This window comes from Ornithorhynchus anatinus, chromosome 11 (genome assembly GCF_004115215.2).
Source record: "Ornithorhynchus anatinus isolate Pmale09 chromosome 11, mOrnAna1.pri.v4, whole genome shotgun sequence".
Classification (NCBI taxonomy): domain Eukaryota; kingdom Metazoa; phylum Chordata; class Mammalia; order Monotremata; family Ornithorhynchidae; genus Ornithorhynchus; species Ornithorhynchus anatinus.
The window spans coordinates 56884818-56903348 of NC_041738.1; the positions used below are offsets into that span (position 1 = coordinate 56884818).

Consider the following 18531-nt stretch of genomic DNA (forward strand, 5'->3'; position numbering starts at 1 on the left):
CCCCTAGCCCACGTCCTGCCTCTGGCCTGGAACGCCCTCCCTCCTTAAATCTGACAGGCAATGACTCTTCCCCACTTCAAAGCCTTATTCAAGGCCCATCTCCTCCAAGAGGCCTTTCCAGACTAAGCTCCCTCTTTCTTCTTCTCCCACTCCCTTCGGCATCATCCTGACTTGCTCCTTTCATTCATCCTCCCCACCCAGCCCCACAGCATTTATGTACAGATCTGTAATTTATTTATTTGTATTGATGTCTGTCTCCTCCACAGAGACTGTAAGCTCACTATGGGCAGGGAATGTGGGTTTATTGTTATATTGTCCTTTCCCAAGAGCTTAGTACAGTGCTCTGCATGCAGTAAGCACTCAATAAATATGACTGAATGAATGCACGAGTGAACAAATACCCTCATTATCCTGGGACAGGAGACTGTGGGAGTCGTTGGATGGGGGGTGAAAATCCCCCTGAATTGTCACCTTCAGTTTCTTGGTCTCCACATCAACCTTGATCAGGGAGTCTCCGACAAGGTGCCGAAAGCCACAGCCGTAGAAGAAGCGGTACCGCTGGCTATTGCAGCGGGAATAGTTGATCTGGGGGAATTCCAGGCCCCCCTCTTCCTCCAGGTCCTCATGGTGAAGGTTTTCAGGACAGCACCAGATCTAGAAGAAGCACAGAAAGCCCGCCCGTGGGAGCGGGAGGGACCCAGCCCCTGGCCCTGAGGGTCTACCCTGAAGGGACTCGGGAGAGGGAATTGTCAGCAGGAGAACATGGGTTAGGTTTCTTGACTGCACTTGTTCTTTTCATTTGTACGGCAATCAGTCCATCGGTGGTATTAGTTCTTATTATTTATTCATTTATATTAACGTCCATCTCCCCCATCGACTGTAAGCTCGTTGTGGGCAGGGAAAGTGAATGTTTATTGTTACACTGTACTCTCCCAAGCACTTAATACAGTAATCTGCACACAGGAAGCACTTGATAAATACGATTGTTATTTATTGAGCACTGACTGTGTGCAGAGCACTGTATTAAGCACTTGGGAAAGTACAATACAAGAGAGTTGATAGATGACATCCCTGCCCACTGCAGTCTCCACATTACCCATCCCCGTCTACCTTTCCCTTTGATTGTGAGCCCCTGGAAGGACAGTGTCCATGTCTAATTCCCACTTGTACACTCTTTCCCAGCACTTAGTACAGTGCTCTGTACCCAGTAAATTCATTCATTCATTCAATTGTATTTACTGAGTGCTTACTGTTACAAAGCATTGTACTAAGTGCTTAAGAGAGTACAACAAGTGCTTCGTAAATACTATTAATAATGACGGCATTTGTTAAGCGCTTACTATGTGCCAAGCACTATTCTAGTACTACCCTACCTCCTCTGACCACTTCAAATCACTTGCTTCCATTCTCCCCCACTCTTGCCTTATGCTGTCAAGCTGTCTCCGACCCATAGTGACGCCATGGACACATCTCTCCCAGTACGCCCCCCTCTCCATCTGCAATGGTTCTGGTAGTAGATCCATAGAGTTTTCTTGGTAAAAATCTGGAAGTGGTTTACCATTTCCTCCTTCTGCTCAGTAAACTTGAGTCTCTGCCCTCGATTCCCTCCTGTGCCGCCACTGCCCAGCATAGGTGAGTTTTGACTTGTAGCAGATGCCTGCCATTTTCTAGCCACTGGCCAAGCTAGGAATGGAATGGGTATGCCTCTGCTTGACCCTCCCTTCCATAGACGAGACTGGTAAAGGACTGGAAGCTCTCCAGGTGCGACCCTGAGACAGGGACCCCCCACTCACCTCACTGCTATTTTCATTTTCTCGCTCTCTGTCGGCTCCTTTTCCTCTGCCTTCAAACATGCTTCTATCTCCCCCATACTGAAAATGTTCTCTCTCGATCCCAACGGTCCCTTTGGAGCTAGCAACCCATCTCCCTCCTCCTGTTCCTATCTGAACTCCTGGGAAGGGTCACACACACCCACCGCCTTCATTTCCACTCCACCAACCAACCATTTATTCGTTTGTTTTTATGGTATTTGTCATTCAGTCAGTCAATCGTATTTATAGAGTGCTTACTGCGTGCGCAGCACTGTACTAGCATTTGGGAGAGGACAATAGAACAGACATATTCTCTGCCCACAGTGAGTTTAGAGTGTAATAATAATAATAATAACTGTGCTTTGTGCCAGGCACTGTACTAAGCACTGGGGTGGATACAAGCAAATTGGGTTGGACACAGTCCCTGTTCCACCTGGGGTTCACAGTCTTAATCTCCACTTTACAGATGAGGTAAATGAGGCCCAGAGAAGTGAAGTGACTTGCCCAAGGCCACACCACAGACAAATGGCAGAGCCGGGATTGGAATCCAGGGCCTTCTGACTCCCGGGCCCTTGGTCTATCTGCTATGCCACTCTGGCAATAGTCCCACACCCACACAAGGCCTCTGGGCCGGGAAACCGTGGCAGGGGAGGGAAGGACAAGGGAGTGTCAGTAAGCTCACGGCTTCTGGGATAAATGCACGAGGAAATGCTTTCAGTTCCCAGAAGTGCCCCCCTCACCATCCCCCAATCCCAACCCAGCTCGGTCTGAGCCAGTGACGGGGCACGAAACCCCAGGGTCAAAGGTGAGGCCGAACGAATGAAGGTCGGCTCCCGCCCTCCAGGCTCGGGGATGGTACCTTCCCGTCCTCCCCTCTCATGGCCTTGGCTGTCGAGTAGGTCAGAGGGCTCAGGTTCTCCCCCGTGGGAGCATCCAAAAAGGCATCCAGGGGCAGGACGAACCGCCGGGGGAAGGTCCGAGCTGCTGAGTTGTACACCTGTTCAGGAGTCAAGGAGATACTGCTTACTATTTACCAGGCACTGTACTTAAGCGGTGGAGCAGACGTAAGGTAATTGAGTTGGACACAGTCCCTGTCCCACATGGGGCTCACCGCCTTAATCCCCTTTTTGTGATGAGGGAACTGAGGCCCAGAGAAGTGAAGTGATTTGCCCAAGGTCACATAGCAGATGAGGGGCAGAGCCAGGATTACAAACCAGGTTCTTATGTACATACCTTTAAATCATCTATTATAAAATAGTCATTTATATTAATGTCTGACCGCCCATCTAGTTTGGAATCTCATCGTGGGGAGGGAACGTATCTCCCAACTTTGTTTTACTATACTCTCCCAGGGGCTTAGTACAGTGCTGTGCACACAGTAAACTCTCAATAACTACCACTGATGATGATAATGATCTTGATGACCCTTGGCAGTTTGAGAGAGTCACCAGCTTTGGGTGATGGCAAGTGACTGTTTCTGAATCTCACTGACAACCTGAGAAGCAGCATAGCCTACTGGAAACGGCAATGGGCCTGGGAGTCAGAGGACCTGTGTTCTAATCCTGGTTCCACCATTTGTCTGCTATGTCACCTCAGGCAAGTCACTTAATTTCTCTGTGCCTCGGTTCCCTCATCTGCAAAATAGGGTTTCGATACCTGTTCTCCCTCCTATTTAGACTGTGAGCCCCAAGTGGGATGTGATTATCTTATATCTATCCCAGAATTTAGTACAGTGCTTGACACAAAGTACTTAAATACTACAATTATTATTTATTAGTAGTACTATACTACAACTAATAATAATAATTCCGATACTAATATTAATAATAATAGTAATACTAATAATAATACTCCCAGAACTTTCAGTCCAGGAAAGGAAGAGCAGTTGGAAACAAACTTAGCAGAGGCAGCAGATTGGTGCTACCAGATTAAGATCCCACCAGCAGGTCCGAAGCAGATAAGCACCGTGACCTCATGGACAGAGCACCGGCCTGGGAGTCAGAAGACCTGGGTTCTAATCCCGGCTCCATCACTTGCCTGCTGGGTGACTTTGGTCAAGTCACCTAGCACCTCTGGGCCTCAGTTTCCTCATCTGCAAAATGAGAATAAAATACCTATTCTCTCCTTTAAGCGATAAGCCCTATCAAGAACTGTGTCTGATCTGATTTGTTATATCTTCCCCAGCATTGATCACGGTGCTCAGCACGTTGTGAGCACTTTAGCGACACATTATCATTATTATTATTAATCATTCCTTACCTCATCAAGCCCCTGCCCGGATTTCCGCAGATTCTGGAGCTGATAAATCCCCAGGGTTTCCCCGTCATCCTGACAGCACAGATCAATGACCACGCAGCCTTGGTCTTCAAAGGCATTGATTTGATGAAAGGTAACAAAAGGTTTGCTGAAGAATTTTCCCGGAAGAATCTGCAGGGCAGACCAAAGAGGGAATACAAAGATTCGTACCATTTTAAAATAGAAAACTGAAGCTTTAGGTTTTCCTTCATTAATTCTCCTTCAAGAGGCCTTCCCCAAATAAGCCCTTTTTTCTTGGTTCCCTTTCCCTTCTGTGTGATCTAGGACCTTGGATCTGTGACTCCTGGGCATTTCGTATTCATCCTACCCTCAAGAATAATAATAATAATAATAATAATAATAATAAAGGTATTCGTTAAGCACTTACTATATGACAGGCACTATATTAAGCACTGGGGTAGATACAACATAATCCATTGGGTCAGAAAGAATCCCTGTCCTACATGGGGCTCACAGTCTTAATCCCCATTTTACAGATGAGGTCACTGAGGCCCAGAGAAGTGAAGTGACTTGTCCAAGGTCACGCAGCAGACAAGTGGTGAGAGGGAGAGAGAGGAAGAGAGAGAGGAAGGGGGGCGAGGAAGGAGGGAGAGAGGGAGGGAAGGGCCGCCCAAGCAGTGTAGCTCAGTGGAAAGAGCCCAGGCTTGGGAGTCAGAGGTCATGGGTTCGAATCCCAGCCCCGCCACTTGTCAGCTGCGTGACTGTGGGCAAGTCACTTCACTTATCTGGGCCTCAGTTACCCCATCTGTAAAATGGGGATGAAGACTGTGAGCCTCACGTGGGACAACCTGATTACCCTGTTTCTACCCCAGCGCTTAGAACAGTGCTCTGCACATAGTAAGGGCTTAACAAATACCAACATTATTATTATTACTATTATTAAACTTCAGAGTCTAGCAAATCAGAGAAGTCACAAGCAACTTCATCTAGGAAATGTTCACTAGCTTATAAACTTCTCCAGAGCAGGGATTATGGCTACCAACCCTCTTATACACTCCCCAGTGCTTAGTACAGAGCTCTGCACATAGTAAGTTCTCAATAAATGGCACTGGTGGTGGATTGACTGGGTAGAGCAACAAAGGGGCAGCAGCTCCTCTGCCCATTGACGAGGAGCTAGCCTGAGAAAATGGCCAGATGGTTAGGCCCGACAGCAGGGGAATGGACTAGATAACCACTTCTCAGGCAACCTCTTGACCCCACAATCTCTTGGTTCTGTTTTATGGAGAAAGGGCAGCGGGAACACCTCAAGGGTGGCAGAAGCGGGGGGCCTGAGAGAGATCTGGTGTGGAAAGTCGACCTTCTCTGTCCCTCTAACTAAAGGGCAGAGGTTAAAACGCTCTATTGCCAGCAAAAGGAGCTGTGTGAGATGGATCTAGAGGGAGGGAAGACAACTCAGCCACCTTCCTGTAGAACAGGAAGTCCCTTGTGGGCAGAGATCACAACTACCAATGCTGTTGTACTGTATTTTCCCAAGTACCTTGTGCAGTGTTCTGAACGTAGTAAGCACTCGATAAAAACCATTCATTGACTTGTTGGTTCCTAATAAGAAGCAAGATGGCCTAGTGGAAAGAGCATGGGCCCAGAAGTCTCAGATGGTCTAGGTTTCAATCCCAGCTGTGCCAAATGCTTGCTGTGTGACTTCAGGCAAGTCACTTAATTTCTGTGTGCCTCAGTGCCTTTGTTTTTTAATATAGTATTTGTTATTATTATTAATAATAATAATGGTATTTGTTAAGCACTTATTATGTGCCAAGCACTGTTCTAAACACTGGGGTAAATACAAGGTAATCAGATTGTCCCACATGGGGCTCACAGTCTCAATCCCTATTTTACAGACGAGGTAACGGAGACACAGAGAAGTTAAGTGACTTCCCCAAGGTCACACAGCTGAAAAGTGGAACCAGTATTAGAACCCACTACTTCTGACTCCCAAGCCCGTGCTCTTGCCACTAGGCTATTAATTATTATATTATTGTTATTGTTGATGAGCACTTACCTTGTGTTGGGCACTGTACTAAGCGATGGGGAAGATACAAGCTAATCAGGTTGGACACAGTCCCTATCCCACAGAGGGCTCACAATTTTAATCCCCATTTTAAAGATGAGGTAACTGAGGCACAGAGAAATGAAGTCACCTGCCCAAGGTCACGCAGCAGACATGTGGCGTAACTGGGATTAGAACCCAGGTCCTGCTGACTCCCAAGCCCATCCTCTATCTTGTAGGCTATGTTGCTACTTAGTTCTCCTGTTCTCCCTCCTACTTAGACTTGAATCCCATGCAGGACAGGGACTGTGTCCAACGTAATTCACTTGTACCTACCTCAGTGCTTTGAACAGTGTTTGACATGCAGTAAGCGCTTAACAAATACCATTAAAAAAATTAAAAGTTGTAAGGTCAGTCAGGGAGAAAGTAGCCGGGACATAATTGTTCCAGTGATTCCACTGTCCCTCCACAGAATGCTGAAGATACACTGTCCAAACTGGTTATCCTATATCTTCCCCAGAGCTTAGAAAAGTGTTTGAATACAAAGTAAGCACTTAACAAATACCTCAATTATTATTATTAATTATTATTACCTGCCCTGTGTGCTTATTCACCACATGAAAGCGGGTATCGTACTGAGGCTGCCAGCTGATCCCGTCCATAAAGGCTTTCCCCCGCAGTTTGGAAGTGACAATTTTCCACAAGTCCATCTTTATTGGTTGTTCGATGAAAATGATGTAGTTCTTGGTCATTCCTGTAAGGTTCAAGCAAATGATTCATTCATTCATTCATTCAATGATATTTACTGAGCGCCTACTGGGTGCAAAGCACTGTAATAAGTACTTGGGAGAGTACAATAGAACAATAAACAGACATAAACACCCCCTTCTCCTGAAAACTTTATCCAACCTGTTTTCACTAATCTGTCGTCTCCGGGTTCCCCTGTTTTCTCTCTGGCCATTCATTCTCAGTCTCCTTCGTGGGCTCCTCCTCTGCCTTCCACCCTAACTGTGAGGGTCCCTCAAGGTTCAGTTCTCAGTCCCCTTCTATTCTCCATCTACGTTCATTCCCTTGGAGAACTCATTTGCTCCAACTACCACGTCTATGCAGACGGTTCCCAAATCCACATCTCCACCCCTGATCTCTCTCCCTGTCTCCAGGCCCGCATCTCCTCCTGCCTTCAGGACATCTCCACTTGGATGTCCTCCCATAACCTCAAACTTAACATGTCCAAAACAGAGCTCCTTATCTTCCCACCCAAACCCTGTCCTCTCCTGGACTTTTCCGTCACTGTAGACGGCACCACCATCCTTCCTGTCTCCCAAGCCCGTATCCTTGGAGTTATCCTTGACTCCTCTCTCTCATTAGATTCACATATTCAATCCGTCACCAAATCCTGTCAGTCTCACCTTCACAACATCGCTAAAATCTGCCCTTTCCTCTCCATCCAAACTGCCAACACATTAATACTATCACTCATCCTATCCCACCTAGATTACTGCATCAGGCTCCTTGCTGACCTCCCAACCTCCCCACTCCAGTCCATACTTCATTCTGTTGCCCGAATCATCTTTCTACAGAAATGTTCAGGGCATGTCACTATCCTCCTCAAAAATCTCCAGTGGTTGCTTAGCCACCTCCGTATCAAACAAAAACTCCTCATTGTTGGCTTTAAAGGTCTCTATCACCTTGCCTCCTCCTACCTCACCTCGCTTCTCTCCTTCTACAACCCAGCCTGCACATTTTGCTCCTCTGGTGCTAACCTTCTCACTGTGCCTCGACCTCGCCTGTCTTGCAGCCAACCCCTGGCCCACATCCTACCTCTGGCCTGGAACGCCCTCCCTCCTCAAATCTGACAATCACTCTCCCCGCTTCAGTAAGGCCCATCTCCTCCAAAAAGCCTTCCCAGACTAAGCTCCACTTTTTCTTATCACCCACTCCCTTCTGCATCACCCTGACTTGCTCCCTTTGCTGTCCCCTCTCCTCCAGCCCCACAGCACTTATGTATATAGCTGTAATTTTATTTATTTATATGGATGTCTGCTTATTTGTACTGATGTCTGTCTCCCCAGCGTCTAGGCTGTGAGCTCGTCGAGGGATTGACGCTCTTTATTGTTGCATTGCATTTTCCCAAGCGCTTAGTACAGTGCTTAGCACATAGTAAGCACTTAATAAATATGATTAAACGAATGAGAGTAAAATAGAACAATATAACAATAAATACACATTTCCTGCCCATAATGAGCCTAAAGTCTAGAGGGGGAGACAGGCATGAATATAAATAAATAAATTACAGATATTTAGGAATATGGGCCTGGTCTTGGCTGGTTTGGGGACTTACCAAAGCTGTGGTAATAAGACGGTTTCATCTTTTCGGCAGGAGAGATGGAACAGATCACCCGGGCTCCAGCTAGCTCCCCGAGGCCGTCCTCTCTCTGCGGGGGAATCTGAATAATGTTGTAACAGGAGCCTGGGGAATGAGAATAGGGTGCAAATAATAATCATAATAATAACTGCGGTATTTGTTAAGCGCTTACTATGTTCCAGGCACTGTTCTAAGCGCTGGGGTGGATATGAGCAAATTGGGTTGGGGACAGTCCCTGTGCCACACAGGGCTTGCAATCGTAGACTCTATTTTACATCTGAGGTTACTGAGCCCCAGAGAAGTGAAGTGACTTGCCCAAGCCCACACAGATCACAAGGGGCAGAGCTGGAATTAAAACCCAGGTCCTTCTGACTCTCAGGCCCGGGCTATATCCACTAGGCCATGCTACCAAGCTGCCATCTCTGATCAGCCTGTTTTGATGCCCGTTCCGGGGCAGATAAGTGGCAGGTAAATTCTCGCAGGGCAGCTGGGTGGGACATCTGTGCTCTGGGAAAGTTTGGCAGGTGGGGAAGGTGGGGGTTGTGGGCTCTGTTCTCACATTTTAAAGTGGGAAGATCAGCCCGGCTCCATGAGAAGCAGCATGGCATAGTAATAATTATGGCATTTGTTAAGCGCTTACAATGTGCCAAGCACTGTTCTAAGCACTGGGGTAGATACAAGGTTATCAGGTTGTCCCATGTGGGGCTCACAGTCTTAATCCCCATTTTACAGATGAAGTAAGGGAGACATAGAGAAGTGCAATGACTTGCTCAAGGTCACAGAGCAAAGTGCGGAGCCGGGATCTGAACCCATCTGAACCAAGCCCCTGCTCTTGCCATTAGACCAAATACAGCATGGATAGACTCCACCACTTGTCTGCTGTGTGACCTTAGGCAAGTCACTTTACTTCTTTGTGCCTCAGTTCCCTCATCTGTAAAATGGAGTGAGCCCCATGTGGGACAGGGACTGTGCGCAACACGATTACCTTGTATCTATCCCAGCACTTCGAGCAGTGCCTGGCACATGGGAAGCACTTAACAGATATTATCATTATTATTATTACAGGTTATTAGACTAACTTGCCAGTGCCAGCTCTTCGCTCTCTAATGATGCTCCCCTGCCCATTTAGCCCAATTGGCATCAGAGAACCCTGCCATAACAGGAGCAGAAAGACCCTTTGAGGAAGTAAACAGTCAGTCAGTTAATTGTATTTATTGAGAGCTTACTGTGTACATTCATTCAGTCAGTCAATCGTATTTATTGAGCACTTACCGTGTACAGAGCAGTCAACCGTATTTATTGAGCACTTACTGTGGGCAGAGCAGTCAGTCAATCGTATTTACTGAGAATTTACTGTGTGCAGAGCATTGTAACTAAGCCCTTTGAAGAGTACAATACAACTATATAACAGACACATTATAACAGACACAAAGAGCTTACAGTCTAGAGGGGGAGACAGACATTAACAGAAATAAATACATGACAGATATGGACGTAAGTACTGTGGGGCTAGGAGGGCGCATGAATAAATGGAGCAAGTCAGGGCAATGCAGAAGGGAGCGGAAGAAAAGGAAAAGAGGGTTTAGTCAGGAAAGGCTTCTTGGAGGAGATGTGTCTTCAATAAGGCTTTGAAGAGGGGGAGATTAACCAAGGAAAGCAGCCTGGCCTAATGGCTAGGGCCTGGGCCTGGGAGACAGAGAGACCTGGGTTCTAAACCCAGCTCTGCCACTTGTCCTACTGGGTGACCTTGAGCAAGTTGCTTCACTTCTCTGGGCCTTAGTTCTCTCAATTGTAAAATGGGAATTAAGACTATCAGCCCCATGTGGGACAGGGACTGTGTCCAACCTAATTAATAGAATCTTGATTCTATTTATTGCCATTGTTCTTGTCTGTCTGTCTCCCCCGATTAGACTGTAAACCCATCAAAGGGCAGGGACTGTCTCTATCTGTTACCGATTTGTACATTCCAAGCGCTTAGTACAGTGCTCTGCACATAGTAAGTGCTCAGTAAATACTATTGAATGAATAATTAGCTTGTATCCACCCAGGTGGTTAGAACAGTTCCTGGCACATAATAAGCGCTAAACAAATACCATAAAAAAAAAGCAGGAAGCCCCCAGCTCCTTGCTGATTTGTGGGGATTTAAGCAGTTTATAGACTGTGAGCAGGGAGAAGATGCTAATCCCAGAAGCAGGGCTCAGGTTTCTGAGTTTCCTCAAGAAGTGAAGAAACCATTCAGATGGCATTTGAGCCCCTGGGACCCTTCTGTGGGATGAGGGTGGTGGGTCTCACTGACTTAGAAAAGGAGACTTAAAATAACCCCTAGAGAGGCAGCACAAATGCTACCAGGCCGATAGATAATAATTATAACAATGATTGTGGTATCTGTGAAGCGTTTACTACAAATACCAACATTACCAACATTTTTAGAGTTGGTAGACATGTTCCCTGCCCTCAAGGAGCTTTCAGTCAATAGAGGGAGACAAGATTAAAATAATTTAGGGATATAATAATGATGGTATTTGTTAAGCGCTTACTATGTGCCAAGCACTGTTCTAAGCACTGGGTATGAACACAAGTGGTGTGTGACTGAGGGTGGGGTGAAAATCAGGTGCTGAAAGCAGACAGATCCAAGTGCATAGGCAATGCCAAAGAGAGAGGGACTGGGGGAAAAGGGGCTTAGTCGGGAGAGGACTCTTGGAGATGTGATCATATCCACCAATCCTCTTGCACTGTACTCTCCCGGGGGCTTACCCCACTGCTTACCGTAGGGGCTCAATAAATAGCACCGATTAATCGATTACTTAAAGAGAAGTCTTCGCTCTAGGCTGCCCGGGGACTGAGCTGTGGGGCTTCTGCAGGCGATTCACTGCACTCGAATATTACCTTTCTACCCCATCATTCTCCGTGCTCTGTTGTTCAGTCAATCAACCGTATTTATTGAGGACCTACTGAGCACTTGAGAGAAGTACAGTGGAATTAGTGGACCTGTTTCCTGCCCTCAAGGAGTATTCAAACTAGCAAGATGCCCTGGGGACTTTTCCCTCCTTGCACAGAGACACAGCCTCCTGTCCCATCCCAGCCCTGGGTCTTGCCCTGTGTTACCAAATTCAAAGTTCCCTGCTCAAGGTCCAGTGTGCCCAGCTAAATAACAATAATAATAATAATCGTGGTATTAAAGTGCTTGTGCTGAGAAGCAGCGTGGCTCAGTGGAAAGAGCATGGGCTTTGGAGTCAGAGGTCACGAGTTCAAATCCCAGCTCTGCCACTTGTCAGCTGTGTGACTGTGGGCAAATCACTTAACTTCTCTGTGCCTCAGTTACCTCATCTGTAAAATGGGGATTAAGACTGTGAGCCTCACATGGGACATCCTGATTCCCCTGTGTCTACCCCAGCGCTTAGAACAGTGCTCAGCACATAGTAAGCGCTTAACAAATACCAACATTATTATTACTATTAAGTGCTGGGGTAGATACAAGGTAATCAGGTTGACACAGTCTCTGTCCCACATGGGGCTCACAGTCTTAATCCCCATTTTACAGATGAGGGAACTGAGGCACAGAGAAGAGGAGTGATTTATAAAAGGTCACTCAGCAGACTGTGAGGGCTGGAGGGGCATCCGAGGGGCAGGAGCAGGGGGGAGGGGGTATGGGCAGACGACAAAGATGGGCAAGGAGTCCGGTGGCCCTTGGCCTACTGGGCAAAGGCAGTGCTGAAGACATCACCAGCTGGCTGGTGTCTCTGCCGCACACCTTCAAACACCCCAGCCACAGCCTCCCGCCCTAAGTAGACTAGCCACCCGCGTTTCAGAGATCAGGGTCCCGGCTCACCGTGTGCCCCGTAGGAGTTGCCCATGTTGTACGCTGTCCCATCGGGGTCATAATGAGGGTGGGCGGTGGCACCGTTCACGGCTATGACCTTGCTCCAATCCACCTGCAAATTCAAAGCCTTGGGTGAGCTCCTGGTGGGCAGCGATCATATTATCAACCTTTATATCTTGTACTCTCCCAAAGGCAGAGGAGGAGCGTGGCTTAGTGGTTAGAGCATGGGCCTGGGAATCAGGAAGACCTGGGTTCCAATCTCAATTCCACCACGTATCTGCTGTTTGACTTTGGGCAAGTCACTTCACTTCTCTGAGCCTTAATTCCCTCAGATGTAAAATGGGGATTAAGACTGTGAGCCCCAGGCAGGAGAGGGACTGTGTCCAATCTGATTTACTTGTACTCACCCACATAGTAAATGCTTAACAAATATCACGATTATTATTATTATTATTATTACAGAGTTCTGCACAAGGTAGGTGCTCAATAAACTGATTGATCTCTGCCCTTGGGGAGCCGAGGGTCTAGTAGGATTCCAAGTGTCAGATGGGGAAACCACTGAGCATTTTAAAACCCTCCCCATCCTCTGTAGTGAAAATAGCTCCTCCTGGGAAACACCTGTAAAGAGTCCCACATTCTTTGCAAAAGGCTCACGGCAGGCAGGGGCATGCAAAGGGTAGGTGCATGGGCTTAATCTACAGTGAAACATCCCAAGGGTGAGAAAATATTAAGAGCCCCAACCTCAGGCAAGAAAAGGCAAACAGGCTTGCCTGAGTGGGCTCTAAAGAGGTGAGCAGTCAGGCGATCTGTGTTCTAAAGCTGGTGGATTAGAGACACAAAGAGCCATGTTTCTGCTTTGTGACCTGGGGTGAATCACTTTCCTTCTCAGTGCCTCAGTTACCTCACTGTAAAATGGGGATTAAGACTCTGAGCCTCACGGGGGACAGGGTCTGTGTCCAACCTGTTTAATTTGTACCTAACTCAGCGCTTAAAACAGTGTTTGACACATAGTAAGCACTTAATGAATACCATCATCAGTACAGTGCTCTGCCCACAATAAGCACTCAATTAAAGACCACTGATTTTTTTATGGTGTTTGTTAAGCGTTTACTATGTGCCAGGCACTGTACTAAGCACTGGGATAGATTCAAGATAATCAGGTTGGACACAGTCTCTGTCTCACACAAGGCTCACAGTCTTAATCACCATTTTACAGACGTGGGAATTTGACTCTAATCCCCACCCAACCATTTGCCTGATATGTGACCTGCAGCCAGTCACTTAATTTCTCGGTCTTTAATTTCCTTGTTTATAAAATGGGGATTAAATACCTGCCACCCTCCTCCTTAGCCAGTGAGCCCCAGGTAGCAGGGACTGATTTATCTTTTATCTATTCCAGAGCTTAGAACACCGCTTGGCACATAGAAAGTGCTAAACAAATACTATCATTTTGAACATTATTAGTCTTAAAATGGAGACTTAGGGTTCCTGACTCCCGACACTCTGGATCCTGGGTCCTTTATCATCTCTGAACTCATTCCGGAGATTGATTTTAAAGTATTCAATCAGCTCGCCCCCTTCTACCTCACCTCGCTACTTTTCTACTATAACCAGCCTGAGCACACTTGCTCCTCTAATGCCAACCTACTCACTGTACCTGTCTCGTCTATCTCACTGCTAGCCTCTCGCCAATGTCCTGCCTCTGGCCTGGCATGCCCTCCCTCTTCATGTCTGACTGACAATGACTCTCCCCCAGTTCAAAGCCTTATTGAAGGTCCATGTCCTCCAAGAATCTTTCCCTGACTAAACCCTCTTTTTCTTTTCTTTTTACTCCCTTTGGCATCACCCTGAGTTGCTGCCTTTACTCATGCCCCCTCCCAGCTCCACAGCACTCATATCTGTAAATTATTTAATTATCTTAATGTCTGTCTCCCCCTCTAGAGTGTAAGTTCACTGTAGGCAGGGAATGTGTCTGTTATATTGTTATAGTGTACTCTCCCAAGCATTTAGTACAGTGCTCTGCACACAGTAAGTGCTCCCGATTAGACCGTAAGCCCGTCAAAGGGCAGGGACTGTCTCTATCTGTTGCCGACTTGTTCATTCCAAGCGCTTAGTACAGTGCTCTGCACATAGTAAGCGCTCAATAAATACTATTGAATGAAAAGTGCTCAGTAGATATGATTGATTGGTTCCAAGTGGTGAGGGATTTGCAAGATTCCCCACTGCCTTGGACTGGGGGAAATAGGAACCTCTGTGGGTGGAGGGGAGAGTCACCTCAGCTCAGTCTCCCCTCCCAACTCAGACTTGAGGCCCTCTGACTGCAGGAGGATCCTGGAAGCAGTAGATCAGGAAATAATAATAATAATAATAATGTTGGTATTTGTTAAGCGCTTACTATGTGCCGAGCACTGTTCTAAGCGCTGGGGTAGACATAGGGGAATCAGGTTGTCCCACGTGGGGCTCACAGTCTTCATCCCCATTTTACAGATGAGGGAACTGAGGCACAGAGAAGTTAAGTGACTTGCCCACAGTCACACAGCCGACAAGTGGCAGAGCTGGGATTCGAACTCATGAGCCCTGACTCCAAAGCCCGTGCTCTTTCCATTGAGCCACGGGGAGGGGGGCGCTATCAATCTATCAATCCTATTTAATATTATTATTAATAACAATAACAATAATAATGGTATTTGTTAAGCACTTACTATGTGCCAAGGACTTTCTAAGCACTGAGCACTGTCCTAAGTGCCAACTGAGCGCTTACTGTGTGCAGAACACTGTATTTAACCCTCGGGAGAATATAACAGAGTTAGTAGACACGGTCCCTGCCCGCGATCAATTGTATTTGAGCACTTCCTGTGTGCAGACATGGGCGAGGCACAGTGAGTAGGTTGGCATTTGAGGAGCTAAGTGCGCGGGATGGGTTGTAGTAGGAGAGTAGCGAGGTGAAGTACGAGGGAGCAAGGCGACAGAGCGCTTTAAAGCCAATAGTAGGAGATTCTGTTTGATGTAGACGTGGATGGGGAAATATGTGGAACTCACACTATTCATACATAGCCCACCCTCCCTGCCTCCCCCTCCCTCGCCCGCAGGGATTAACCCTGGTGGAGGCAATGGTCAGGAACAAGTCCGGTGACCAGAGGGCAGCATTCCTGGGGTGCAGCAGGGGTGCCTCACGGTCAACTGGACACAAAGATTCCTGAGTTTGGCTCACAGAGGTTCATCCTCTAGACTGGAAGCTCATTGCAGGTAGGAAACTCTCCCAAGTACTTAGTATGAGTGCTCAGTAAATACCATTGATTAATTGACTGCTCCCTGTTTCTCCCCTATGTGGTGTCCCTACAAAGCCATTCAGAGGGAAGGATAATCAATCAATCAATTAATGGTATTTATTGAACACTTCCTATGTTCAGAGCACTGTTTTAAGCGCTTGGGAGAGTACAATACAAAAAATTAGCAGACACATTCCCTGCCCATAATGAGCTTACAGTCTAGAGGGGGAGGCGGACATTAATAGGAATAAATAATTTATCATGAATAATTTAAAGATATGTACACAAGTCCTGTGGGGTTGGGGGTGAATATCAAATGTCCAGTGAACATCTCAGCAAAAAATAATAATAATAATAGTACTTACTCTGTGCCAAGCACTGTTCTAAACACTGGGATAGAAATAAGCTAATGAGGTGGGACACAGTCCCTGCCCCACATGGGGCTCCCAGTAATAATAATAATGATGTTGGTATTTGTTAAGTGCTTACTATGTGCAGAGCACTGTTCTAAGCACTGGGGTAGATACAGGATAATCAGGTTGTCCCACATGAGGCTTACAGTCTTAATCCCCATTTTACAATTGAGCTAAGTGAGGCACAGAGGAGTGAAGTGACTTGCCCACAGTCACACAGTTGACAAGTGGTGGAGTCAGGATTCGAACCCATGACTTCTGACTCCCAAGCCTGTGCTCTTTTCACTGAGCAACACTGCTTAATCCCTATTTTACAGATGAGGTAACTGAAGTTCAGGGAAGTGAAGTGACTTGCCCAAGATCACACAACAGACATGCAGCGGAGGTGGCATTAGAACCCAGCTCCTTCTGACTCCCAGGCCTATGCTCTATCTACTAAGCCACACTGCTTACCTGCTGACTGCCCACACCCCCTTTACCTTTTTGGTCCTTTCCAGGGTTTCTAGATCCACTTTGTTGATGAAGTTGGTCTCAGTGCTGATGTAATAGTCCCCTTGGTACTGAACGTAGTTGACGCTGGTGTTGTCAGTTATCTCTGAAATCGAACCCACAGGTATTTAATTCTGGGCCAAATTCTGAGTCCCATTACAACAGGTTTTGACTGCTTGAGCCTTTTAAAAAAAAACAGTTTTGCCAAAACACGTTCCCTGGCAAAGCACCCCAATATGTGGACTGTCTCCAACAATAATAAAGGTAGTTATTAACTAATTATGGCATTTGTTAAGCACTTACTAAGTGTCAAGCATTGCTATAAGCTCTGGGTAGGTGCAAATTAATTAGATCAGATACAGTTCCTGTCTCACGTGGGACTTAGAATTAAGAGGGAGAACGGGGATTGAGTCTCCATTTACAGTTGAGGTAACTGAGGCAAAGAGAAGTGACTTGCCCAAGGTCACACAGCAAGCATGTGGCCGAGCTGGCATTAGAACCCAGGTCCTCCGAGGTTTACTAAGCCCTGCTGCTTCATTTATTCTTTAGTATTTATTGAGCATTTACTGTTTGCAAAAGCATTGTACTAAGCGCTTAGGAGAGTACACTGTAACAATAAACAGACACATTCCCCTGCCAACAATGAGCTTAGGGTCTAAAGACAGCAATCTTACAATCTAGAGATGAGCTTACAGTCAATGCCAAAGCACTGTTAAGCCCTGGGGTAGATACATGGTAATGGATCAGACTGTGCCAGTCTCACCTAAGGCTCAAGATCTAAGGGGTGGAGAGAGTAGGAATTTTAACTCCTATTTTACAGATGCGGAAGCTGAGGGCCAAGGAGGTGAAGTGACTAGCCTGAGTATGACCATAGCAGCACCCAGATTAGAACCCAGGTCTCCTGATTCCCAGCCCTGGGCTCTTTCCCCTAGTCAACTGTATCCAACCCCCAAACTACTCAAATGCATTCTGATGATCAGGGAAGAAGAAAAGCCCTTTACTAGGGGTCTCAAACTTGGACACGAATCGCTCAAAAAGACTCTTGCATGGGTCCGGGAGGGCCAGGGTTCCAAATTCGGAGACCATGATGCGATCGTGGGAGCTGTTGGCCAAGTAAGTGTCACTCTGTAGAAACTTGCTCTTGTAGGTCACATTGCCATTTTCCATCTTGAACTGGTGGAGCAGGGCCATTCCGTCAAACCAGTGATTGTACCTTTGATCAAGAGCAGGGACACAATTATCGATGGCCAAGAAATCAGTCAGTCAGTCGATCATACTTACTCAGCACTTACTCTGTGCAGAGCACCGTCCTAAGCACTTGGGAAAGGAAATATAACAATATAACAGACATGTTCCATCCCCTCTGTGAACTCAGAGTCTAGAGGGAGAGGGAGACATTAATAGAAATAAATAAATTACAGATATGGACATAAGTGCTGTGGGGCTTGGAGGGGGGATGAATGAAAGGAGCAAGTCAGGGTGATGCAGAAAGGAGAGGGAGAAGAGGAAAGGAAGGCTTAGTTGGGGAAAGCCTCTTGAAGGAGATGTGCCTTCAATAATGCTTTGAAAGCGGGAGAGTCATTGTCTACTGGATTTGAGGAGGGAGGGCATTCCAGGCCAGAGGCAGGACATGGGCAAGAGGCCAGAGGCAAAATAGATGAGATCAATAGTCAGGCCCGGGGACATGGACAAAGGTACAGCCCAATCACCCAGCCCCCAGAGATGTCTAGTGTGAGGGAAGAGGGAGATTCTGGGAGAAAACCGCCAGCCCCACCAGCAGGCACCAGCTTTTTGGAGGCCTGGGAGCACCTGCCCCCCCATGGATTTCTAACTGTGGGGGTGAAATCATTGTCTTTGGCCATCATGACAAGACTTGAGAGTTTCTGAATGGGGCTGAAAAGATGCCCAACCTGCACCCCCTTCTCTCAGGTCGCATTCCTCTGTCTCCCCTTAACAGACTCCCTCTTCTCATCCCCTCCCACATGAACTGTGGGCAAATATGCCTATTGAGTCTTCTGATTCTCCTAATCCTTTGAAGGGACAGAGGAAGCCCAAGGTGTTGCC

The 18531-nt window shown here is 46.9% G+C and overlaps 1 protein-coding gene across 2 annotated transcripts in view; it reads right to left on the minus strand.

Annotated features, from left to right (window-relative positions):
• The window catches only part of BCO2 (beta-carotene oxygenase 2), a 40653-nt gene that overhangs the window by 6034 nt on the left and 16088 nt on the right, over positions 1 to 18531 (minus strand). For both annotated transcript variants that reach the window (XM_039913559.1, XM_029076160.2), the window contains exons 3-10: positions 17469 to 17680; positions 16458 to 16573; positions 12306 to 12408; positions 8453 to 8581; positions 6705 to 6865; positions 4071 to 4238; positions 2671 to 2808; positions 472 to 654 (exon numbers count right to left, since the gene is read on the minus strand). In XM_039913559.1, coding sequence (XP_039769493.1) covers positions 472 to 654; positions 2671 to 2808; positions 4071 to 4238; positions 6705 to 6865; positions 8453 to 8581; positions 12306 to 12408; positions 16458 to 16573; positions 17469 to 17680 — 1210 coding nt within the window. The remainder of the gene's footprint in view (positions 1 to 471; positions 655 to 2670; positions 2809 to 4070; positions 4239 to 6704; positions 6866 to 8452; positions 8582 to 12305; positions 12409 to 16457; positions 16574 to 17468; positions 17681 to 18531) is intronic.